The sequence below is a fragment of the Symsagittifera roscoffensis genome, chromosome 7 (assembly GCF_963678635.1).
Source record: "Symsagittifera roscoffensis chromosome 7, txSymRosc1.1, whole genome shotgun sequence".
NCBI lineage: Eukaryota > Metazoa > Xenacoelomorpha > Acoela > Convolutidae > Symsagittifera > Symsagittifera roscoffensis.
This window is the reverse complement of record NC_087068.1, coordinates 24,658,896-24,685,825: the sequence shown is the minus strand read 5'-3', so window position 1 is coordinate 24,685,825 and position 26,930 is coordinate 24,658,896. Positions and strand designations below refer to the sequence as shown.

Sequence of the window (26,930 nt, the reverse complement as noted above, 5' to 3'; positions counted from 1 at the left end):
ACCAATCATAATCCATCCAACTAACAACCCACTTATTTGTAAGTGCTGAAATTACTTGTAATTTCAGCACCAGAGAGATTTGAATTTAACTTAGAAATTAGTTACTTCTCCAAGAGAACTTCAACAGTTGCAATAAGCCAGCATTGAGCCTATTGAGCCTAGCAGAGACTAGTTAAACACCCTGAGACTAGTAGATATAAGAGTAAGATTAGGATCGGTATTAGACTAAGAAGTTGCACAAACCTATCCGGCCGAAAATAAGATAGCGTGACGAGCAGACAGTGTACCCTATCCTAAATTACTCTATGAGTTAAACACATTGGCACTAACTCAGTTTCCCCTTGCCTTCGTAATTTTTTTCTCTCCCTGCCCCTGCACTGTTTGTACAGTCTTTTGCCTCATCGCCTCTTGCTTTATTGGTTTCTTGCTCTTCTCAGATTTCGCCATGATCTTGAGTTTTAAAGCCTGTGGTTTTTTATCCCGCAAATTTTGAGTTGCTTCTTTGTTAGACAAGGTTATACTGTCCCTGTTTCGATTTCGCGTGACTGTAATTTGTTCAGGTGACTTGGAATCTAATGTTATAAAAGCTTGTATCTGCACCTTGTTGCTGCTTAAGCAGCGGTCTGTCATCCTCAAAGTCGCTCCCTTCACTTTCTTCACTCCGAGTTTTTTTGGTCTTTTGTACTTTGATTTTTTGCTCTGCAGTGGGACTTTCACTTGGCCCATGGATTGGTTTTCTTATCAAAAAAACTCTGCTTCTGCCATGTCGCTCTTCCAGTGATTTACCGTGATATCTTGGATAGCGTGGATAGCAAAAAGCGTTCATCGTGGATAGCATAAAATACTTTCTCTTTTCAATGGTAAGTTGATGATTTTCCAATTTTTTCTGTTCTCTTCAAAATTAAAAGAGACTTTTTTGTTGCCTGGTTTGAAAATTCTTCCTTGTCTTCAATAAACTTTTCTCCCAGGAGTATGACATTTCTTTTTTTCCTGTTTATTTAGACCTGTTTAGTCTACGATTTTGCGTATGTCGGTTTTAGCCGCATCCAGTTGTTCTTCGCTCCGCTTCGCCATCGCCTCTAGAAGATTTTTCAGTACTTTTGCTCTTTCACTCTCATGTGCTGTTGCCCGTTGTTTTTTTTTATACCACAGACTTGTTTCTCTGCTATTCGTTCCTTTCTTTTTTTTTTAATTTTACGCTCTCTCGATTGGTCGATCCTTCGTTTTTTAATGCGACACAGATTTGCCGTTTCTAATAGATCAGAATTAAATGATGTTATTCCTGATATATTAATTTTCTTTTTTTTTGGCATTGTTTCGAAGTGTGCCCCAGACGGTGAACTTTTTTTGCTTTCCGTTTATTTCATCTCAAAATTCTAATGATTGTGCTCAGTTTGAGTTTTATGGACATTTTGTTTTCGCTTGACCTTAATAGCTTAGAACTAACCAAAAATAGATTAGAAATTAGACAAAACATTTTCAAAATGTTATACGATAATAAATTAATCAAATGTCTCTACGACTCAATAGATCACAGCCGATATTCCCACTAATAATAGAACTACCCGGAATTGTAAGAAGACCTCGGACAAGAGACGATATACTACTACATAGAAACTACGTAGTTTCATGGTTGTACGGCAAAAGCCAACACAAACGTTTATACGTAGAATCTTATTAGCAATGAATTTAGATTTTCATTTGTAAACATAATTGAAGTAAACCTTCATGATCATTTCAGGCGCTCAACAAAATTATTAATATACAATAAAGATTGATAAAAAGATCTCAAATCGTTTTCTTAATTTCTGCAATATTATATAAAACATATTTAAAAAATGTTTATTGAAAATAAAAATAAAAATTAGTAGCATGACAATAAATTGTTAGTAATTATAAATCATCCTGTTGTTCCAGCTTCATCACCTAAACATAATAACAATCATAAGCCAACGAATATCATCAAAAACTAAAACTTTTTACCAAATAAATTTAAACCATTTTAAACTTAATTTTATTTAATTTTAAACAAGATCATCAAGGCTTATCCTTGGATCTTAATAAATTTTCTATGTCACTAATTTTAAAATCTGATCATCAAGGCCTATCCTTGGATCAAACAGAACAATTTTGTTCTGCCCCACCCACTTAGCAAGTGTCTAACGACCTCAAATGTCGACTCACTATCCAACCTTTTCAAAAGACCCAGGACTAATGGAAATTTTTAATAACACTTACCATTCAAATTAGGTTAAACAGTGAAGAACTTCCGTTATTCATCCTCCACTTGAATCCTCCTCTTACCAGACCCAGGATAGATCTTAGACTTAGTAAGTTTAAAATAGTATCTAACGAACTACTTGCGTTCTAATTATACCTGAACCTTGTGGATCGATTTACTATTCTCCAACCTTTGAACACAATCACTACCCCTAAGTAAGATTAAGTAAGTTAACACCCTAACTTAGACTAGCCACGAGAAAGTAAAAAATCACTCCCCGGAATCGATTTACTTTTTTCTCCAACCCTGAATACAAAGACCCAGGTCAAGCTAACCAAAAAATCGTAAGGACTAATAGTCTAGGAAAATAAAAAATCACTAATAACTTCTTGCATCCCTCATCCTAAACCTTATGTCATTCAAAAAATTAGGAAATAAAGAAACAATCGTTTTACACAATTGCGAAATAGACAACCAAAAATACGATCTTGTAATAACTCCACATACACAAACAGTTGGATACATTCGAACAAAACGACAAACAAAACGACAAACAAAACAAAATTATAAACAAAGACAAATCACACGAAAAAGATTTTCAAAAAACAGAAACGAATTTTCTGAATCAGAAGCCAACAATTTAGACGAACTATACAAATTAAAAGAATCAATAAATTAAAATTTTCCCATCCATGATCAATTATATTTTTCCGATTCAGAAACAACTTCAAATTCATCAAAAAGAGGAAAAAGACGAATAAAAAAGCAATATAAACACAAACCAGTACACCTGTATAATTGGAATCAACTAATTAGACACATTGATAGTTAAATACTAACAGTCATCAAACGCAAAAAATGAGCCACTTTCAAAGTGACGAAAGTTCAGATGAAGAAGCAGTTTTTCCCTTTCTTATAGATTCACTCGATGATAGAGGACAAACACGATTTTGTAAGAACTTACTCATAAATTTGTTTGAACCAGGAATCAGTCCATGAAAAGCAAAATTCCCAGATGTAAGAATCAAAAGACAGGGTATAGAACATTATTTGAAAGATATATGTAATCTAACACAACAATACGGAATCTACACCATAGAATTCAGCACACCACGAACAGCTCATAGCAAATATGTAATCCAAACAGACGATAATGATTTAGAATTTTCAAAAGTATTCATAGAATATATCAAAAGCATACAATACCATAATTCACAAAGAGCAAACTCCATATTCACTAACGAATTTTTTGCAATAATATATAGTTTTATATCTATATTAGAAAAAACAGAAGTTCAAAGTATATCACCAACCGAAACATCCAAACATACAAAAGTACGAAATGAAATCACAGTATTTTCGACATTTCTACATATAATTCGCGAAAATTTTACCAAAGATGATGTTTCACAAAACACTAAACATGATTTGCAAAAGATTTTAGCATGGTTTATAATAGATTATTTTACCCACAATTTAGAAATATTTTCACAAGCAAGAAAAAATTTCAGACCTCAAAATACCAATGACGACACTGTCCTTGCAGAAAAATCAGATTACGTTTGGGACCTTGAATGGTCTCATCCGCATTTCTAAATATTCCACAAGATATCTCGAGTCAAGCAATAAGTACAATATCTTTCCACAGAGATTATGTAAAAGTAATACCATTAACGATTGACACAACACCATTAAATTATAATACATTTTTACCTGATACACAAAATAACAGCTTAAATTCAACAATCATACATAATGAAAATCTCAATGGAACCAGAAATCTTACACAACAAGATATTCAAACACCATCACACTTCATAAATGATGAAATCGTCCAAACAACAGCAACGACTACACAACAAAGTATTTCCCCAATACACCCAAATCTGACAACACCAAAAAACACCAATACATCACTAACCCAGGTAAACTTACAATCGACCGTTAAACCTTCGGTTGCTCCAAAATATTCACATATGGACTATCAAACGTATAGACCAATGACAAAACCGTCAAAAACACGAAAAACTTTCAAAAGAAACACTTTCGCCGAACACAATTATAATCATACACACCAATCAAAAAAAAATCAACCCCCCAAAAAATACACAAAATTTAAATCACGTATGTTCCCATTATTGGAATCTCCCAAATAATTGACCAATTCAATAAATTTTTCAGATAATCCACACCCTCCACAGGATTATAGTGAAAAATATCCATTTTTTCAACAGAATAAAAATAAACAACAAACGCCATATAACACAAACTATATATCATCTGATGAAAATGATTATCATCAACCAGATATTTTTGCACCATATACTAAAGAATATCGCACACAGAGACCGCGACAATCTCAATCATCTCAAAATGTGAAAACTTACCCACAAAATCTAACAGATATACAAAATCCACAACAAATGCATATACAAAACCCATATAACACACAATCTTTTCAACCAATACAACCACAAAACCCAATGTTAATGCATTCTTATCAACCAACCCAAATGCAAAATGAAATACCACTTCCATATTATCTTCAGCAACATGAAATAACAAAAAATCAACTATCAAACTTTTCACAAATGCCAAATGCCGCAGAATCACTACAGATGACTATGAATCCATACCTCATGGGTGGATCATCAATAACATCGAATAGACCATTAATGGTATTCACAGAAACAGACCCTGAATATTCTGTAGAAGATTATTTAAATGCAGTAACAGCGAACTTAATTTTAAATATAGGACCCGAACCAATTAATACACCACTCCATCAAAATTGGATACACAGACGCACAGCGTTAATACAAACAACACTAGATGGCGCAGCTCAAAAATGGTTTTCAGTACTACCCATAGAAAAAAAATCAGATTGAAAAAGATTTACACAAGAACTTTCAAAAATGTTTGATTTTGAAAGAAACAAACAACATCAAAGAGTTTTATGCAACGAGATACGCAGATTACCAAACGAAACAATTAAACAATTAGCAGTACGAATCGAAACACTAGTATGAAAAGCATATTCACTTAATACACAAGATTACAAAAACACAAAAATGACAGAAATTTTAATGATGACCCTTACACCTCAATTAAGGAAAATAGCTATAAAAAGAGAGCATCTCATCCCTCCTCAATTCGAGAACCAGATTTAGATTTTAGAAAATTAGTAGATAAACTAGAACAAGCAGAAATCACAATGAAACTCGAAGAAACAGAAAATCTAAAACTACAATATGTTAATCGGATTGAAAAAAATACTACACATATAAATAACATACAAGAATCAGATACAGACCTGATTGAAAAAATTACTGAAATACTAAACATCTACGAACGACATCCAAACTTTAAAGGCAAACCATTTTTCAAAAAATGGTGTAATTATTGCCGACGATACGGACACATTATTGCCGAATGTAGACAAAAACAACAAGACAATCAGAATAAACCTCAAAAGCACAAAGAACCAAAGAAATCATTCTATCAATACATGAAAAAAGACCAGAATCTACCAAACAAAAATATTTATAGTAATAACAGTTCAGGAAAACTACTCCCAAGCAACTCAAATTACTCAAGAAATCAATCACCAACATAACTCAAGTTATAGAGGTAGATCGCCCGAACGAAGAAATTCACAAAATTTCTCACAAAATAGATAAAACCGATCAAATAGCCAAAATAACCAAAATAACTATTCACGATCGAGTTCAAACACAACAGAATTTGTTTCTGGATCCAGTTCCCATTCAAACCCAAGGAATAGACAATGTTCCAATAATAGATCACGAAACTCATCATACAACAGAAATAGAAACTAGTCACACAATAGAAATAGAAGTTATTCTAATAATCGAAATCAGAATTATCCAAACAATAGATCAAGGATTAATTCATATAATAGATCGAATTATCACAGATCAATTGACAACTATCAAAACAGATCACGAAAAATTTCACAAAATCGAAACTCAAGTTACAATAATCGATATAGAAATTATTCCCAGTCACCACATAGGAATAATAACCGTTATCCCGATTCTAAACATCGATACGGAAGCAGCACACCAAAACATCAAAGACACATTAACCAAGTGCAAACAAATGAAGAAATAACTTCAGACCACCCACGTATTGATGACACAGGAAGTAATGAACTACAATTAAATCACATTAATTGTGAATCAACGGATACTGAAAGTGATACAGATATACCATCTCTGTAAATATGATAACAGTCGAAAACGACTATGAACCTATCATATATGAACAACCTTTTACTTCACATATATATGAAAATCATATGGAACTTCTCCATAACTACTATATTGGACCCATAAATAATAATACACAAATTACACAAGAAGTAAACGAAATTAACACGGTAATTAAACCCGATAAAAAAGATGAAACACAATGCTCAAACACAAAACATATTTATCAAAATGTACAAAAAGACCAACCAAGAGAAAAAAATTGGACAATTCCATTTCTCTTAGAGAGCCCAAGAAACAAAGAATTTCAACCACCTGATCTTGAAATTGATTTTTCAATTGACTCAGGAGCAGAATCAAATATAACTAATATTCCCACATGGAATGAAATCAAAACATTGCATCCAAATTTAAGACCTCTTGAAACATCTAGTAAATTAGGAACAGCACAAGGATCAACATTAGTAAATTATGGAAAAATCCAATTATTCCTTCTTACCACAAGAACAATGGAACAAAACAAGATTTTGAACAAACCATTTAAACAAATATTTCATAATACTGATATTAAGCCCAATATCCTTAGCATACCGTTTATAACTAAATATATACCAACAACAAACATCTTAAATAGTAAGATCCATATAAAAGATAAATACACAAAAACAAAAAATACAGCCCTAACATTCTTCCAAAGATAAAACAAACAACCACCATTTTTCTCAAATTTTTATCCTATTTATAATCAAAAACGGAAACACCTGAAACCATTATCAGGAAATATATATAATTTCTCAATAAAACACGTTCATCACTATAACAAAAATCAAAATAAACAACAATTTTTTATGTCAGATTTTGAATTTAAACCTATTCACAAATTTTTCAAAATTACAATCTCATCCATAAATTACTCAAAAAATACAAATTCCGTTATTATTTCATGACATGTGTATAACAATACACCGTATCAATTAACATTACCCTTAGGACTTTTAGGATATTGTGAAACAAATGCTACAATTTCACCTATAAAAGAAGTAGCCTACCGAGTTAATAATATACTACATTTATTAGATATTTGCCAATCAACAATTCTTGACGAAGAATTATCCATAAATAATATAATAAGTAATGAAAATCGAAACAAAGATTATTTCACAAAAACACCATATTTTAAACCGACATTCAATATAACAAAATACACAAAAGAACTACAAAATTTTTTAACAATGTTTAATTTTGAACACTCACAAATCACACGAAATGAATTTGATAAATTAGCAAAACAACTGTTAAAATATTCAACAGTTTATGCAACATCAAAATTTGACGTTGGAAAAATTAATTCATCACTACACCTCCCAGGTAAATAGATTACTTGATATTTTAGAACAATACGAAATTATCTCACCAGTAAATAAAGAAGAACAACCAAAAGGTAACACTTTCATTAACCCTGTTATCATTCTAGCAAAAGGTGAATCACTAAAAATAGTTTTAGACGCTAGATACCTCAATTCGCTAATTGAAGAATCAAAATGCAATTGGCCTATTGAACCCATACAAGTTATCTTAACAAAGATGAATGGTAAATATTTCACAACCGCAGATATGAATAGTGCTTATAATCAAATGCCACTAGATGAACAATCACGACGTTTAACACAATTTGTTAATGGAAATCAACAATATGAATTTAATCGCTTATTCTATGGAATATCCATAGGACCAGCAGCTTTTTCAGCTTTTATGAGCAAAATTTTTAGACCATCAATACTAAAGAAAAATGCAATCACCTATCTAGATGATGTTTTTATGCAATCACAAACCAAGAAGAAATGTTTACAGTTTTAGAACGAGAATCTGAAAGCAGCCCCCGATAAATCACAATTTTTCTGAAGACGCGTTAAATTTTTGGGACAAGATATTGAACGAAACACTATCACTCCATTAAAATCACGCATTGATGCAATCCAAAAACTTCAGCCATCCACAAATAAAAAGAAATTCCAAGAATTCCTTGGAATGTTGAATTTCTTAAGTAAATTTGTTTATAAAATGCAATTATACTTAAGACCTTTCTATAACATCCTCAGACAACAAAATAATTTTGAATGGACAACTGAACATCAAACACGATTTGAAGAAATTAAAAAGCTTTTGACAGAACAAATTTCAAACACAATTCCAGATCCCAATCAACATTTCTATGCAATGTGCTATGCTTCAAATTTTGGCATCGGCGCATCATTGTTACAATCACATAGTTGAACAAATAAAATGAATCTTATATCAGCAAATTCACGATTATTCACACAAGCAGAGCTACGATTCTCAACTCTAATGAGAGAATGTACAGCTATAATTTATACACTTACAAAATATGAATTTCTGAAACTTGGATCAAAACACCCAACAGTTTTATTCACAGATCACAAACCAATTATATTTCACTTTGCCAAAAAATCAAATCCAAATCATAGAGTTTATAGATTTCATCTATTTCTAATGAAATTTCCAAACTTAAATATAGTTTGGACAGCAGGAAAAAACCTTGCGTTACCAGATACATTAAGTCAAATTACGCCACCTGAATTACTTACACGAAAAACTACAATTGAAATACCATAAAATATTAATTTTTATCTCGCAAAAGATGAAACATCACCGCGACTAGAATGCAAATATGCAGTAAAAACTGACATTGATCAACCACAAATAAATAATCTACAACATTTTCCACTCTACTTAGATTGCCAAAATAATCACTACGAAGTTGATTTACTAGGCACATCCACTTTTAAACCAATTCCATACTCACAATGAATAAAAAATAAAACTCAACACAAGAAAATAAAACAACACTCGCATAAAAAAGACCTTTTTCCTTAATTGAAAAAAAAAATTTGACCGATAAAATAAATTTGTCAGGACAGCAAACAAGTGATTCAAAATACACAATAAATCAAGTTTTTGACCTCCATGACCCACTTGACACTATTCCCCTATCAAAACTAGAAATTGACAATATTTTTCTCCCCCGACAGATAAAATTACACTTGAATTTTTAAAACATTATCAAAATCTCGACCCAGTAATTACACAACTAAAATCTTGGCAAAAACACAAAAAAAAACTAAGCCCGTAAAAGCTGATACCACAATTTTAGGAAACAAACACTCCTCCGATATTTCTGAAAATTTAAAAACACAACAATCAATGAAAATACAGAATGATCTGTTAAAATGCTAAATCTTTTAGAATATCAATTAAATGATTCTGAAGTTCCCTGTCTTTCTTTAAGTATGATACTAATAGCATTTAACATCTCCCATACACAAAATACAAAAGGACACTCCGGATCAGAAAAAACATACTCAAACTTTACACAAAGTTTTTATTTTCCCAATGCACCAATTTGGATAAAAGTATTATGCAATGATTGCATAGTATGTCAATTAAACAAACCATATCCAAATCAAAAACAAATAGCACAGAAACAAGATTTTAAAGGACAAAGTTCATATTTTAACCATCGTATTTCATTCAATACAAAAGGACCAATTTCACCGTCCTCTGAAGGAAATTCCTACATTATGGTCATTGTTGATGCATTCACACATTATGTAGCACTCAACCCAGTACCACATTGTAATGCTTATTATGCTTACACAACACTTTATGAACATTGGATAGCCCAATTCGGATTACCCGAAATCCTAGTTACAGACAACGGTACAGAATTTATAAATAATAAAATAATCACACTATGCCACTTATATAACATCAAACATAAACCACGTACATCTCATGCAGCTTGGACAAACGGTCTAGTCGAAGGTATGAACCGTTCACTACAGGAATATCTCAGATGTATCATTAATGGAATTGATACACGATACACAGAATGTTCAGCAGATGTTAAACTGTTTCCCTTTTCATATAATTCACAAATTAGGACAACTTTAGGAATGTCACCGTACGAAATGGTTTTTAATCAAAAGCCACGAAAATCAATTATGTTTACAGCAAATGCCCATAAAATTGCACAAGGTTATTGCCAACCAAATAAATATTCAATTTGTTACAACCTACCTTTACGCACACATGATGCAGATCATTTTCATCATCCACAAATTCTTACATTAGCCTCCGGCACACATACCGAATGGCTACTAAATAGAGATAAAAAACACAATGAAATTTACCAAAAAGTAACAAAGAAATTGTTACAAAGACAAAATATTAACGACCAAATTAATTCACGCTTTACACCAGCCACAGATTTAAAAATTGGAACATTTGTCTTAATACCTAACTTTAATACTCAAAAAGGAATCTCTAAAAAACTACAACCTCTTCGAAAAGGACCATACCAAATACTTGCCAAACCCACTGACGTAACGTATAAACTCACAGATTCAACTAAAAAAGAAATTGTTCAACATCGTAACAATCTATTGCCCTACTACCCAAAAGAATACGCATTACGCAAAAAAACTCAATTATATTCTTTCACAGGTTTAAAATTTATTCAAAATCATCCACATACAGAAAAAGAAATAAATGAACAACACAACGTTCATCATGAAAGTCAAAATCAAAAACAAACCAAAGCTCAAAACAATCCAAAAACGCTAGACCCAAAAATACCTCAAAAAGAAAGAAAAAACAGGAAAATGATAGAAAAAACTTTACCTCAAGAACAAGTAGAAAAATCAGAACATAGAGAATCATCACGACTTAGAAATCAACCAGGCAAAAGTTACAAATTATTCATCCCACAATCTAAAATATTAAAAAAAGTTGAATTTTAAAAACAACTTTGATTTTAAAGATTAATAATTTTTACACCTCCAAATCATTTTGAACTTTCATTTTTCAAGATAACATGCTGACGAATACGCAACAATTCTAGTTCAGATTCAGCCAATAGGATTCACTCAGATCCATCACCTTCTATATCTCTAACACAAACCTATTAGCCGATAGATATAAAATTCCAGGCATATCTATAACTATAACTTTACAACCTCTAGGTCAAAAAAAGCAACTCGCTAAGACTTGACAACTAAAACAAAAACCACCATTATATTACAACCCTCCCCTATCTAATAACGCAAAGATCAACAATATTTTCCCAACTCAGACCTCAAAAACCCTCCAACCAAAAAAGGCGAATTAGCCATAAGTTAAAAATGGACCATAATCATTTGGCCTAAAGTACAAATATTTCAAAAATACCCCAGATCACCCGACAAATAGAAATAAAGCAAAGAAGACCTCCCAAACACCATAAAATTAGCTTCCAACAATTTTTCACAAAACTCAACCCACTTGTCAAAAAACCAATAAATAGTCCGACCACACTTGAATCTCGCCCCAAACAACAAAAAATATTCGACGAAGAAATCATTTCTTAAATGCTCTTCTCTAAATCAGTCAATATCTTAAAAAAAAACCATAAATCTTTTAATAAGATTTTTCATACTATTCAAACTTTTGTTCATACTTTTAATCGATTTTTTTGAAGCTTTTATAATCATTTTAATATTTTTTTGCAATTTATTTTTTAATTTTCTACTCCCTATTTGAAATATATCTCCAACTTTCTTAAATCATTGACCACATTCACAGGTACAATAATTCCTAGTCTATTTAAATGATACGAACAATTTTTAGTAGAACAGATATTTTTTTACTATCCGTAATTTTCATCACATTTTTATCATCCCTAATAATGACAATGTGCAAATGTGTAAAAAAGGAAATAGTCACATTCGCCCTAGCAACAATCCTTTTAATTCTTTTCATTGAAGAATATTACAATAAACATAAATCTTCCCACTAGAAAATATCAATCAGACACGTTTCCAAAATTACTAACCAACAATCACAAAATCAGTCTTCACCGACATCATCCCAAGAAAACCCAGCAATACCCACAACTACCCAAAACCCCCAAACATCCACACGAATTTCTTTTCAAGATAACCCATATACTTTTGAAGAACGACACGCTCGCTTATCCGAACCATTAGAACCAGTTCAGCGACAGGCACCACTAAATGAACCAACATATAATTTGTACCCCACATTACCACAAGACTTGAATAAAATAAGACACACTAGTCAAAATCAAAATACAGTTGAAATAAATAGACAGATTATACATCCACGAAGAAACAGAAATTTTCAAACCCCTAGAGTTCATTTTGATATACCCCAGTCACCAACACCACCTACTCCAGAAATTTCAAGTAATACTTTGCCAGAAACTCCCAAACTCCTTTCACAACATAGCACCTCAAGTATAAATCCCTTTAACCCCCCCCCCCCCCCAATCCCACCGCACGACTACCATATTGGGCAACACACTCATATACACAAGGTGAACCAAACATAGTAAATGAACCAATAGATATTTCTACAGACACAACACCATCATCATTACCAGAAACATTATCACTCCCGTCAACACCATCCTTAAGTCAAATCTCACCGACACTTTTCCCTTTAAATTTCCCAAACAACCTCGACTCTAGATATCAAGAACAATCATCATCAAATACCCCTTTACGACTAGATTGGAATACATTCGTAGCACCTCCCCCAATATTTGGACAACATCAACATAGTAACCGATTCCACAGTTGGGCACTCAATAGACTACAATATAGACAAGATATCCACGAAGAAAATCGAGAACACAATATTCAAATACTTCAACAAAATAGTCTCCAATTAAAATTTGAAATCACGATCAAATTTAATAATATTGTTCAACATCCCCAACTATTAAATCCACCAAATATAACAGCTCAATCGCTACCACCACCATTTATAACAACTGACGTAATATATAAATACGATAGATATACGAAAAACACAATTGGTTACATAACATTTTATAACCCATACTCAGGATTATCATACACATGTATATTCTAAAAATATTAACATTTCAACACATCTTTTTTCTAATATTTTCCGACCAAAACACAAATCCTTCTCCTCGCACAGGACCCCAGGATTTATTAGTAACACACTATGATTGTGAAGAAAACGAACAAAAAACACTACACAAATATGCAATAAATCAAGTATCACAATGCGAAACAGAACCAAAAGCCATAGAAACTACAAATGTAATAGCCACATTGTATTCAAAAGCCCGAGCAACAACAGTCACAGGATATAAAATTACAGCAAAATTTTCCGAAAAGAAAGTACACTGTTCACAAGTTTCCAACGGAAATAAAAACCGACTTGATCACAAATCGTTTTACCAAAGTAATATAGAACGATTTTTAGATCTAAATCCCGATGGTTGTAAAAACTAATTACTCAGACTGAATATCAGAAGAAATAAAAACACAGACAGAAAAATAGTAAATTTCCAAGTCTTTGCCGATTCTGTACATCAAGCAGAACTTGAACGATATCAAGGAGATATAAAATTAGACTAAAAATACCCATATAACGGCGCACACGGAAGATAAACTTATGACCTACACGATAAACACTGGATAGCACACATTGGAATAAATGACCCTTCAAACTGCAAAGCAGACATAAAAAATAAAGGATATCAAGAAATAATGTTTTTTGATTGGAAAATACAACTTGAAAAAAAATAACTCACACGAGATTTATCTGATAACACAATGATCTATCAAGGAATTAGATTACCTTGCCAAAATGATCAAGGTTATTGTGACCCCACAACAAGGACCCAAGCAACAATTGTTTGGTTTCCCGATGATACATGCACAACATTTCAAGTAGCAAAAATACACGCTCGATTGATAAAATTTCATGAAAAAGATTTTATAGAATCAATTCCATACGAACAAGTAAACCCATCTCGTAAACAAAGCAATAATTTTAGAAATTTCCATGATATAGAAAATAAATTAACACGTTTTCAAATCTATCAAGAAACAGAATTTGCATGTAAATACAGAAATCCACTTTATAAGACACAATACTCTGAAATACTTGTCGAATACGAAAAAGGTTTCGACATGACCACTGGAAAAATAAAAATTGACCCTTATCCCACAAGTCATCCTGTTAATGAAGGAACATCATACGTCCCAGTTAACTTTCTTAAAAGCAAAGGTCAACCTGGTGGAAAACTAAAACCATATGACAGTAAAAGCACACGTTTACAAGAACTGTCACTAATGAATAGCACCTATTTTGGTAATATTCATTATGATATCCACCTAGACATGAAATTAGACTGCACAATTAGTAGAGTTTTTCAAGAAATGTCACTTTCTGAATTAGAAACACTTCATCAACTATGCGAATTGGAAAGAACACAAATCCTACAATCACTCGCACTAGCAGTACTAAAAATACCTTACGCAGGATACTTATTATCAGGAAACAGATCAAATTTTCTAGATTATGAAGGAAATGTTTTATGGTTTTATACTTGCACTAAAAAAGTATCACCATTATATGTTTTTGAAGACAAACGTTGTTATAAAAGAATCCCCATATTCTATAAAAATAAAGTACATTTTGTCGACACACTTTCAAGACATATTTAAACGGTGAAAAATACAGACCACAAGATATTTCACCTATAAATTCTTTTAGTTTTGTCACCTTAAAGAACAAAACTCTAGCTTTCCTAGGATGGCCCAGTTATATCGTAGAAAAATTAACTATCTTATACGCCATGTTTAACTTTATAGGATTTCTTTTCTCACTGTTAAAAGGAATCTATAACACATGCGCTATACACACACAAGTAAACCGACAAGCAAGTGTAGCACGTATACTATTTGCAGGATTTTTTGGAATTTTTTCATCATCAATTAACAAAAAACTTCTAGATGCACAAATAAAAGAATATAACACAAAAATATCCACAAGACAAAACACATACGAGCAAGAACATAATAAAATAGAAATAACACCTACTGCGCCACAGTTGCCACCCTTACCACAAAACCATCCATTATCATTAGTTCCCCGTAATTTGCGAAACCTAGCAATCACAAATAATACAAATTCTAGACCAAATACAACACAAAGTCCCATCCAACATATAATGACACATCATTCACAAAATGATAATACGTATGAACAAATCATAGAACAACCCCACACCACCACTTTTCAATCTCAACATAATCATTTTGTTAGCGCACGATGAGCCGACAACTTGGATCCCTCCATCGCTCAAATTCCCACCCAGCCAACCTCAAAACTCAAATCCCAATAATCCCCCTTTATGCTTTCCCACCACCCGATTTTTCAATTATTAACATACCATCAAGCACGAATTCTGATACTAACTCAGATACTTCAGTTTTTCATAATATCTCACAACTCAATAACTCTAATGTAGAAACCCCCGACGAATTTGCAGACTCCGAACTATCTCCCTCTACCTATACCCAGACCAATTCCCCAGTTTTTTCAAAACCCCCTTTTCAACCCATCCCATCCAGTCATCCACTCCCATTCGTTTCCACTCCTTCTTATGCTTCCCAAGTAACCCCAACCTATTCTCCACTTCATTCCGACAGAACATATAATAATTCCCCAGATACCCCCCAAATTTCCCAGGAGCTTGATAATTTTATTACTTTACAACAACAATTAATACACCCCAACACCTTTACAATACATCAACTATCATCCACAATAACATCCTCAAATCCACCTACCCCCACACCCTCCTCAGCTTACACTATCATCCACATCCACCGAAACACCTACCAGTACTCACCGAGCTTATCGCACTTTTAAACGAAAATTTCCAAATCACCCGTTCCCAACCAAGACCGGAACAACCCGCGAATATATTAATCACCCGGAACACACCAACATGAACAATTTTCTTGAAATCACCTTACCCTCATTTCCGCAATATACATTAAATACACCTACCAATACTAACGACACACGCAATTTTGTTGATGAGCACGTTTTAATGCCAACACTTCATTGGACAGCTTATTATCATTATACTAACCCCCTCTGCCTACCATTAGCTAATACTACTGAAAGTATTGAGAAAAACAAAATTATGTTATATAGACTCAATACAACACTAACACCTCGACAATTTACTTACGTTGGATATTAAAAAATTGTTAAAAACATTCACTGCACCCAGAGCGAACGAATTTGCAATAGAATACTACGATCACAAAATCATTCGCCCTAATCAAGATCAATTTTTAGATGAAGAGCGCTTCGCAAACCCGCAACTAACAGAAAAAATTTTCATCAAAACATCTTTTGTATTCACATTTGAAATTTTTGATAGAAAGCATGATCACATTATTTCAGAATCACTAGTTGATATTCAAGCATACGAGAGCTTCTATGATAAATTTCAGTTATTTTCACTAACCTTTCATTTTCTTTCACCACAGGAACGCGATTTGCACTGTTCCCACGATATTATGTTACGCACTAAACAAACGCACACATAAACATACTATCGTTTTATACAAAATCATTTTGATTTACACACCCCATCAAGACAACCTCACCATCGTTTTCAGTTTCTTAACTCAAAATACACGTCACCATTTTTTCTTAACTTTACATATTGCATTAAAGATCCTAACCTCCACTGCATCCTCCGCAACTATGACCCAGTTACCCAAATGTATATATTTTGTCCCATCACCAAGACCTTCAATCCCAAAGAATCAAGACCCTTCCTTATCCCGCATGAATTTATGCAACCTAATGAAATACCCATATTAGAATTCATTCACAATACTAAATATAATCATAAAATATATAACCTCATCCAAAACACACCTTGAGAGTTTGCAGTTGGCACAGAAGAACTAAACACCATCAAGGCACTTCAATTGCTTTGGCCACTGCTACAAACTAAAAATATCATAGCATACTAGCCAAATTACTAACAACATCAGACATGATTCACGACATCTTCCCCCACGGCTTTTTCCCAGAAGATTAAGGCAAGTATAATTTGAAATAATTTTAACTAATAAATTTAAATTTATACTAACCATTTTCTATCAACGTTTGATTTATGTTTTTAGTCTTCACACCACGATCATCTACAAAACAGAGAAGAAAAATAAAAATACAAACTTGTTAAATTATCTTAAAATTCATTAATTTCTTGCACTAAATAATGTCGTAAAATTCATACCAAATGTAGTAAATTTATTTATAAATTATTTCCCCATGAAGCAGTAAACTTGAATTACGATGAAAATTTATAATTTTAAACTTCCCCAAAACGCCGTAAAATTCAAATTCTATGCAATAAATTGATAAAATGAGAAAGCAGTACTAACCTTTTCAATGCTTTCATTCACTCGCACAAAAATTTTATCCAAACTCGCACAGCTCGCCCACGAAGAATTGTTTAAATAATGATTTTAAGTTTCAAGCTTTCACTATCAACAACTCAAACACACGATAACAAGTTTCAAACTTTCCTTAAACCCGGTTGGAAAGGAATTATATACTAAACCAAACTAAACAACGCAGCTTACTAAACACCACAAATCATAAAATAACAGCATGACTAAGAAAAGAAAACCAACGGTACCCAAACCGGATTAACCCAGTTTAAAACTGGATAATTTATTCTATTGAAGACTATTATAAAATCTAAGAAAGAAATAATAAAACACAAAAAAGTCGCAAGACAAAAAACCCAAACCAAAACAATTTGATTTTTGAAAAAAGGACACTACCAAAGTAACATAAGAAAGACCAACATAAACCCGACATAAAACGTTATCACATAACAGGACCTCTCAAAGAAACAGCATGCAATCATACTCCCACTCCTGGCCTAACCCACCAGAGAGGACGTCCTGAGCATGCTCTATAGCCGGCCTAACCCACCGCGCTACATCCACGCTTTGCGACCACACTTTTATTTTTAATAAGAGGTACTCAAGGGTGAGTGACTCTTCAAAATAACTGAACTAAAACAAAACGCTTTTGTGAAAACGACTAACTAAATTCATGATTAAAAAACCGAAGTAACATAAATTTATAAAGTGTAAATCATACTTTGCAGTATATAGATCATACACATCAACAAAGACGAACATCCAAAAACTAGATGATCCCATCACACTCGAACAAAAGAATGGCTAAACACAACCGACATGTCGTCCACAATCACGACTCAAAGGATTTAGAGTACTACTTGACTTCGAAGAAAAGGACTTCATTGAAGTAGACCAATGACCACCTCGATGTTTAAGTATACGTACAGATCCGAGTTACAAGGCATCCCTTCCACACACGATCTTCACGCCATTCCCAAACGAGGCTGGACACAAAACAGTTCTCTACTAATACAGAAAAACCTGACATAACAAACCATTTTGAAATCGGATTGATTTCATTGGGGATCATAGTCGCTGTCGGATGACGAATTAATAATTTCCTGTCCCTATTTCCAGCGTCCTGGAACGTTCTTCTTCAAGAGGAACCGGATAAGAAAATGATGTTCGCCAAATACCAACGTTCATCGTCCATCCTTCAAATTGCAGAGAAGAAAGATAGTTCTAAAAAAACTCTGTAAACCCCGGATGGGTGGAACCTGATCTAAGCTACATTTTATGATTGGATAAATTAGATATTTTACCACTGTAAAAATTTAATATTAACCAATCATAATCCATCCAACTAACAACCCACTTATTTGTAAGTGCTGAAATTACTTGTAATTTCAGCACCAGAGAGATTTGAATTTAACTTAGAAATTAGTTACTTCTCCAAGAGAACTTCAACAGTTGCAATAAGCCAGCATTGAGCCTATTGAGCCTAGCAGAGACTAGTTAAACACCCTGAGACTAGTAGATATAAGAGTAAGATTAGGATCGGTATTAGACTAAGAAGTTGCACAAACCTATCCGGCCGAAAATAAGATAGCGTGACGAGCAGACAGTGTACCCTATCCTAAATTACTCTATGAGTTAAACACATTGGCACTAACTCAGTTTCCCCTTGCCTTCGTAATTTTTTTCTCTCCCTGCCCCTGCACTGTTTGTACAGTCTTTTGCCTCATCGCCTCTTGCTTTATTGGTTTCTTGCTCTTCTCAGATTTCGCCATGATCTTGAGTTTTAAAGCCTGTGGTTTTTTATCCCGCAAATTTTGAGTTGCTTCTTTGTTAGACAAGGTTATACTGTCCCTGTTTCGATTTCGCGTGACTGTAATTTGTTCAGGTGACTTGGAATCTAATGTTATAAAAGCTTGTATCTGCACCTTGTTGCTGCTTAAGCAGCGGTCTGTCATCCTCAAAGTCGCTCCCTTCACTTTCTTCACTCCGAGTTTTTTTGGTCTTTTGTACTTTGATTTTTGGCTCTGCAGTGGGACTTTCACTTGACCCATGGATTGGTTTTCTTATCAAAAAAACTCTGCTTCTGCCATGTCGCTCTTCCAGTGATTTACCGTGATATCTTGGATAGCGTGGATAGCAAAAAGCGTTCATCGTGGATAGCATAAAATACTTTCTCTTCTCAATGGTAAGTTGATGATTTTCCAATTTTTTCTGTTCTCGTCAAAATTAAAAGAGACTTTTTTGTTGCCTGGTTTGAAAATTCTTCCTTGTCTTCAATAAACCTTTCTCCCAGGAGTATGACATTTCTTTTTTTCCTGTTTATTTAGACCTGTTTAGTCTACGATTTTGCGTATGTCGGTTTTAGCCGCATCCAGTTGTTCTTCGCTCCGCTTCGCCATCGCCTCTAGAAGATTTTTCAGTACTTTTGCTCTTTCACTCTCACGTGCTGTTGCCCGTTGTTTTTTTTTATACCACAGACCTGTTTCTCTGCTATTCATTCCTTTCTTTTTTTAAATTTCACGCTCTCTCGATTGGTCGATCCTTCGTTTTTATTGCGACACAGATTTACCGTTTCTAACAGATCAGAATTAAATGATGTTATTCCTGATATATTAATTTTCTTTTTTTGGCGTTGTTTCGAAGTGTGCCCCAAACAGTGAATTTTTTTTTGCTTTCCGTTTATTTCATCTCAAATTTCTACTGATTGTGCTCAGTCTGAGTTTTATGGACATTTTGTTTTCGCTTAGTAGCATCAGCCCAGTCTTCTTTTTACTGTTTGAATGGTACTTTCAATCAACCCATAAGCTGTGTCGTCCCCACCCGACTGAAATTTTGTTAGAAATTATTTTCCGTGCAGAGTTTGTCTTTTCTTGTGACAAGGGTACCTCTCTTGTTTCGAAGTTTTGCGCTGCAGATGGTTTACTGAGAAAACTAGCTGTGCTTCTAATTAATTTCAAGGCTAGTAGATCAAGATTTCTCGGTAAAAATTTTAATGCTGGTAGATCGAATTGGTCGCCATTAAATATTTTCAAATAGGCTACTGGCTTAAGTTTAGTGACTTTTGGAGTTTTGCTGCTATTTCAATGATAGTTTTTTATCATGTATGTCTCCTGAAAATTTGCTTGAGTAGTAGTTTTTGTTCTCATATATAATTCTGGAGAGATGACCATAATTTATATCATTTGTTTGAATCTTGTTTTTGGCTTTTTCGAAACTATTTGAACAAACAGTTGACAGAGGGTCACACACATCAAAGTTATCATTCAAATATCAGCGAATTTACTTTTTGCTCACTTTGCTGTAAGCGAGTACTCTCTATAAAATTGTTTTATGGCTTCTATTTCTGTCGACAATCTTAAAATTTTGCTATCAAAGTATCAGTTTTTCGGTTTCAATTTTTTTAAGAAATGAGTTAACCGTCAGTTTTGGGCCTAATTGTTCTAAAAACTAACAACATTGTAGTAAACTATGGCAAGGAAGGGTCTTTATACTGCTTTGAGAGAGCTCAAACAACCCTTTCAAGAAAACCCATTTTGTCAATTTTTTTAGGAGACGGAGAAATTATCCAACATTTTTAGGAATAGATTATAAGCTTTCCAGAAACTCAAAAAAGACCATATTCAGCCTCCAAATTCTCCGACACAGGTAAAACTTCAAAAAAAAAAACTAACAAAAATGGCGTTTTCGGGCATTTCCTATATTTAGTTTTTTTGGCGTACGCTCCTCCCCATCAATATCTTACGTTTTTCAGCCAAAAGACTTGATATCCTGAAAAAAGCGCCATCTGCCCTCTTCAAAGTAACCCCTCTGTTATAGAATTACTTTCGAAAGCGTAGAAATTTTTGTTACACAAACCAACTAAAATTTTTATTTACAATTCTGAAGAAGTCTTCGTTGTGGCATTTGAAAAACTGTTTCAGTTTGCTAACTACTCGTTCATCAACTAGTTCTTGTCGCCTTCCTTTAGCGTTTCCCAAGCATTTGTGTTTGCCCATGTCACTAACAAAGCAGTAATACCCTTTCGTTGTGTTGTTTGAAAATTTAGTACTAGTGAAATAGTTGCTTTTACCCAAAAACTTCTCGATTTTGGCAAGTTCAATAGATGGATTATTGCGTTGTAAATTCTCTCCATCGACAATATGAATTTGGCTTCTTGGGAAGAATTCTAAGAATCGTTTCAGGTGATTGGCGTATAAGCTAGGACTGATCAACTCTGAAGATGGATCGATTTCTCCGAATCTGTTCAAGAGTTTTCTGCTAATGTCAACGTGAAACATTCCACTGATTGATTCCTAAACGAACAGTTTCATTAAAAAAGTGTCAGTATGTCGTACATGGCTTACAAAAAAACAAGACTGCTCGTATCAAGGCGAAGTCCTGAAAGTTCCGACTACCTTTTAAGGTCTATTGAGCATTAATAAGATGAAAAATTTCAATGTAACAAAAAAAATAAAAAAAATTTTTTGAAAAAATTTGAGATTTTATGTAAAAACATCCCCCCACACGTCATATTAAGTACAAAGTGATAGATTTTGCGCCTATTAACAAATCAATTATGGCATATAAGCTTCCTTGAACCAATTTGGAACTATTTCTATTAAATATCGCTCGCGCGTTAATAGCGCGAAATTTATCGCGCGTTAATTGTCCCAAATTGGCCAAAATGGCAATCTTTAAACCCCCATAACTTTACGAAAAATGATCACAGGTAAATTATCTTTTCAAATTCAAGCTCAGAAAAACAATAGCTTTCGAATGGTATAAAAAATTCCGTCAAAAACGGCTAGTTAAAAAGTCGAAGTTTGTCTGAAGAAAAAAAACCCACCCCGATCACAAATATTCCGTTACTTTCGTATCAAAAGTCGGAACAATAACGTAATTCTTATCAAAAAAGTTCTTCAAAAAAGAATTATTCAACTCCAGTTACGTAAAACTATCATTTTGTATAGGGATAGCATTTATGATTTTATGTCGTAATACTTCAAAATGCCAAAATGTCATAATCAGAACAATCTTAGGTATCTTCTTAAGCAAAGAAAGGGTTGTTGTCACCTGTGTGTAGTCTGAAATAGTGCGTTTCACTGGCTCTCTCACCACTATAATGATCTTCATCTTTGGATCCATATTCCATATAAGGCGGGTAACGTAATCTTCATGGAAATACTTGGGTGTCTTTTCAATCCTAATTTGGTGAAATGACACAATAGTTCTCTCAAATCAGTTTTACTCTTATTTTTTTTGCAATAATTACGGTCGTGATGGAAAATTCTCAGCAAAATGTTTGATTTAAAAAAATTGTTTTTTAGAATTTAAGAAAACCAGAACATATAAAACCATTTATGTTATAATCAGGAGCGGGGGATGCGGTAGGATGGGTGTACGCTTTGCCTCTCCCTCGCAGTGACTCAACCTCCTATTTTCTCGAAGTCCTCTTCTCCCTTTTAGTACAATTTTACGACCTCTCAGACAAAAAAAATTAAGGCGCCTTTGACGCAATTATTTAATTATTTCCTTCGAGGACGGCGATCCACCAAAATGCAGTTTCAAGTACTGTTTTTGCTTTTTTCCATCTACGGTGCGATAAACGATTTGAAAATTAATGCGACAGTTGTATCGTTTCCCCATTCCTGATTTGATCTTCTCTGCTTCTTGGGCTAAATTGGTTCACGTACCATCTGTACCCTCGTAAGTAGTTCCAGGGGTGGTTGAAAAACTTGATCTCGGAGGGGTTGAAGTTTATGTCGGGGTGCTGCATCAAAAAACTTCTCAATGCACCGGTGCCACATTTTTTCACACCAACGACTAAGGCTTGAGGCAGTTCTTTTTTAATCTGTAAAATGAAACGATGCATGATATAACCTTTTTTATATCGCCTTTGACGCTCATTTTAGATAGAAATTTGGAATAGAAGATAGAATGTTTGAGCTGTGCTGTGGTGTGATATTATTCTTCAGTTTTGATGTTTGTTATGTTTATCAAATAACAGTCAAAACAAATTTTTGGTACCAACTGAAAAATTTCCTGAGCTAAGGTTACACTAGTGGACAAAATTAAATATAAATTCAGGTTTTTTTTCTTCTAAAATTTCTTTTCATTTTCCTCCTTGGACAACAACTCCTTCGAGCTTCAGTAAAGTTTTTACATGGACTAAGAGCAAATCATCAGAGCTACCCTCTATGAAGCTAACAATTTTTGGTTTCAAGGACTTACCAATGTAATTCGGGTCTGAAAATGCCACATTTCTTCATCTGCACTATTTTTTGCATCGTAGTGAACACTTTGTTCAATAAGCGGAGTAATCAGTTGTTCATAGCAAGAAAATTGAAACAATCAGTACGAAACTTTTATTGAACTCGACAGTTTCCTAGCTTTCCACGCGGATTGAAAAATTTAGAGCATATGAAGAAGCCTGAATTTTTCAAACCCGGATTACATTACTAAGTCTTTAAAACCAAACCATGATAGTTTCATAGATGACAGCTCGCGTCTTATGCACAAAACGGCCCAAAATCAATTTTTTTTTATCATTAGTTAAAACTTATGCAGTCGAATCTGACTGGCTAATATTAGCCGTCCAAATTCAAGCAATATGTTCAGGCAATTCAATCAAAACTTGCAGCAGATAGAAATATTAGCCGAAATTACCAAAATGTTAAACTTTGTCTAATTTTTTTTTCAAGTAACTCGAGTAATTTTGCCCGTACGAGAAAACTTCGTAAAATGACTTCAGCAGAATTAAAGTTTTAGGATCTTGTTAACTATTTCCCCCTGCCCTATGGTACCTTGTAACGAACCCCCCCACCATAAAGAAAGAATTGAACAGTTAAGCATATACGATTTGGTACCTTGTAACGAATCCCCCCTATTGCAATAGGGGTGGGATTGTTAACAAGATCCAAGTTTTATAATTTTGTTCACTTGTGCCCATAATTTTAATCTGCTTAGAGTTTTAATTGAAATGCCGTACCATGTTGTTTGGATTTGAGTGTCTGATTAGCCAATCGGATTCAACCATATTATTTAGAGTTCAAGAAAGATGTAGAAATACTAATTTTGGGCCGTTTAGTGCATAAGACCCGATAGCTTTGATGTTTTCCTCTTTTTTTGTAACAACTTTCCTGAAAAATGAACTTAATGTAGTCCAAAGTGGACAATGAAAACAGGTGTTTTAGAGAGTAAAGTTCTGAATTTGCGCTTAAATTTGTCCATTAGTGTATTTGTTACCATTTTTTTGTAAATACATAAGGTTGAAAATTGTCCCTTTGAGACACCTACAGCGCAAAAAACTTCGTATGACGCGTAGCTTATGTGAATAATTAAATCTGCTTAGAATGTTATTGAATCAACTATTGCGTAAACGAGAAACATTCAATGGTTTTCGAAGTTGTATGTGGGAAAAGGTTCTGTAAAAGAACGACAACGACTTTCAAAAACATCAAGTATATCCATTACTTTGAAGTAGCGGTGCGACAGCTGGAGACAATAACTGAAAAGAGGACCCCAATCAGCAAACAAAAATTTTGTTGAAAAAAAAACAAAGCTTACAGGATAGACCATCTGTAAGTCACTAAACATAAAAAAAACTGAAACTTTTTTCTCATCATACTTTTTTTGAGAACAAAAGAACTGCAAAAAATGACATCGTTAAATTAATATTGGGAAAAAGAATTTTGATGCGATGACTAAGCCGACATAACTTTGTATTCGAGATTGCTTGTATTAGGGCAAACCCCTGAATGCACGGACTTTCCTTGGTAATATTTGGTAACTTTTCCCAAGAAAGGAAAAACAGTTAGCTTCAAAAGTTACAAGGCGATAAAACTTGAAAATTCCATGTTTCCTAACTGTTTTACTGCTTCCCTCCGTCAGCCACAGCTAATATCAAGAACTGAGTACTTGAATTAGTTCACCATTTTGCCCAGTTTGGTAATTTTTCAATTCAAAACAAGGATAAAATTTCTCAAAAAAATGGAAAATATAAATTTAAACTTGCAATTTTTCAAAATAGCACGCCTCAGTTCAATTTGGAACAATTTCTAAGATGGATTAAATCGCCGCCTACGCGTTAATAGCCAAAAATTATCTCGCGCGTTATAAGTCCCAAATTGAACAACTTGGTAATCTTTGAATCACCATAACTTCACGAAAGATAACAGGTGAAACAACTATTGAAATTTGAGCTCAGGATAACAATACCTTTCAAATGATGCAAGAAATTGGCATTTAAAAAGTCAAAAACGGGCACAAATATATTGCATTTTTTTTTCAAAAACAGCCGGAGCAATTAATTTTGCTGTAGTGCGGATTAACTCAAAGCACTCAAAAAATCTGCGCATATGCATTGAAAATCGTATATAAAATTTTGAAAGCGCATTTGAATTAGTTCACCATTTTGCCCAGTTTGATCATTTTCAAAGCCACAGAACTTGTCAAAAGCCAGGGAAATGTCTTATTACAATTGAACTCAGTTGATTTAAATTTTCAATGCGGTATAAAAGATTTTCGTAAAGAACTAATGTTTCAATCCACACTGTTTCAAAAAGCTTCTTTACTTTACCCCGCTTGCAAAAAACTACACTGAGCATAAATTTGCCAGTGCTTTCTTCAAAAATCAGAACAAAAAGCAACTTCTTCCCTTATGTAAGTAAAACAACCCATTGAACTATCTCAGCGATGCGCATATAAGAATTTTGATATTCGCGACGAAGAAATTCTTGCTTTGCAAGAAACAATTTGTTCAAGTTTTAAAATTACAAATACGGCAAAATTTTTAAATAAAAGACGCCAACTTATTACCAATTGCTAAATGTTGCACAATTTCTAAACGTTACCTATTTCTAGATATTGTCTGTTAATTTCTATTTGAATTTTACCCGCCCTTAAAATCTTACTTTTAAAATCTTCAAAAAGTTTTGATTTTTCTTTTTGTCGAAAAAGTTTTGATTTTTTTGTCAAAAAAAAAATTTAGAAAAAATTATCTGTATACTCACGAAGTCAGTTTTATGCCAGAAACAAAGATAGTAAAAAGAAATGATTACAATAAATACGGTTACGTAAAGACGTCTATTCATCACTACCGTCAAACTTCAGTAACTTCGGTCTAAGGGAAATTTTGTTCTTGTAAAATTGGTGTGACTAGCTTCGAACCAT

At 33.4% G+C, this 26,930-nt stretch overlaps 2 protein-coding genes across 3 annotated transcripts in view; both read right to left on the bottom strand.

Annotated features, from left to right (window-relative positions):
- LOC134851365 (small ribosomal subunit protein eS8-like) overlaps window positions 1-26,930 on the bottom strand; it is a 478,345-nt gene that overhangs the window by 420,136 nt on the left and 31,279 nt on the right. The gene's annotated exons all lie outside the window — the stretch shown is intronic.
- Window positions 1,894-26,911, bottom strand: LOC134851960 (heparan sulfate glucosamine 3-O-sulfotransferase 1-like). Its single transcript, XM_063868235.1, has 5 exons — window positions 26,771-26,911; window positions 23,387-23,610; window positions 22,833-22,989; window positions 21,656-22,072; window positions 1,894-1,926 (listed from the first exon to the last, which is right to left on the bottom strand). The coding sequence occupies exons 1-5, from the start codon at window positions 26,849-26,851 to the stop codon at window positions 1,894-1,896; spliced, it is 912 nt and encodes a 303-aa protein (XP_063724305.1). The 5' UTR covers window positions 26,852-26,911.

Excerpts from the sequence above, each read along its gene's own strand:
- LOC134851960 (XM_063868235.1), bottom strand. The coding sequence starts at position 26,851 with ATGAATAGACGTCTTTACGTAACCGTATTTATTGTAATCATTTCTTTT. Across the intron at positions 23,611-26,770 it reads TCTGGCATAAAACTGACTTC|ATTAAAAAAGAACTGCCTCA; the intron begins GTGAGTATACAG and ends TTCATTTTACAG. Across the intron at positions 22,990-23,386 it reads AATGGGGAAACGATACAACT|AACTATTGTGTCATTTCACC; the intron begins GTCGCATTAATT and ends CTGATTTGAGAG.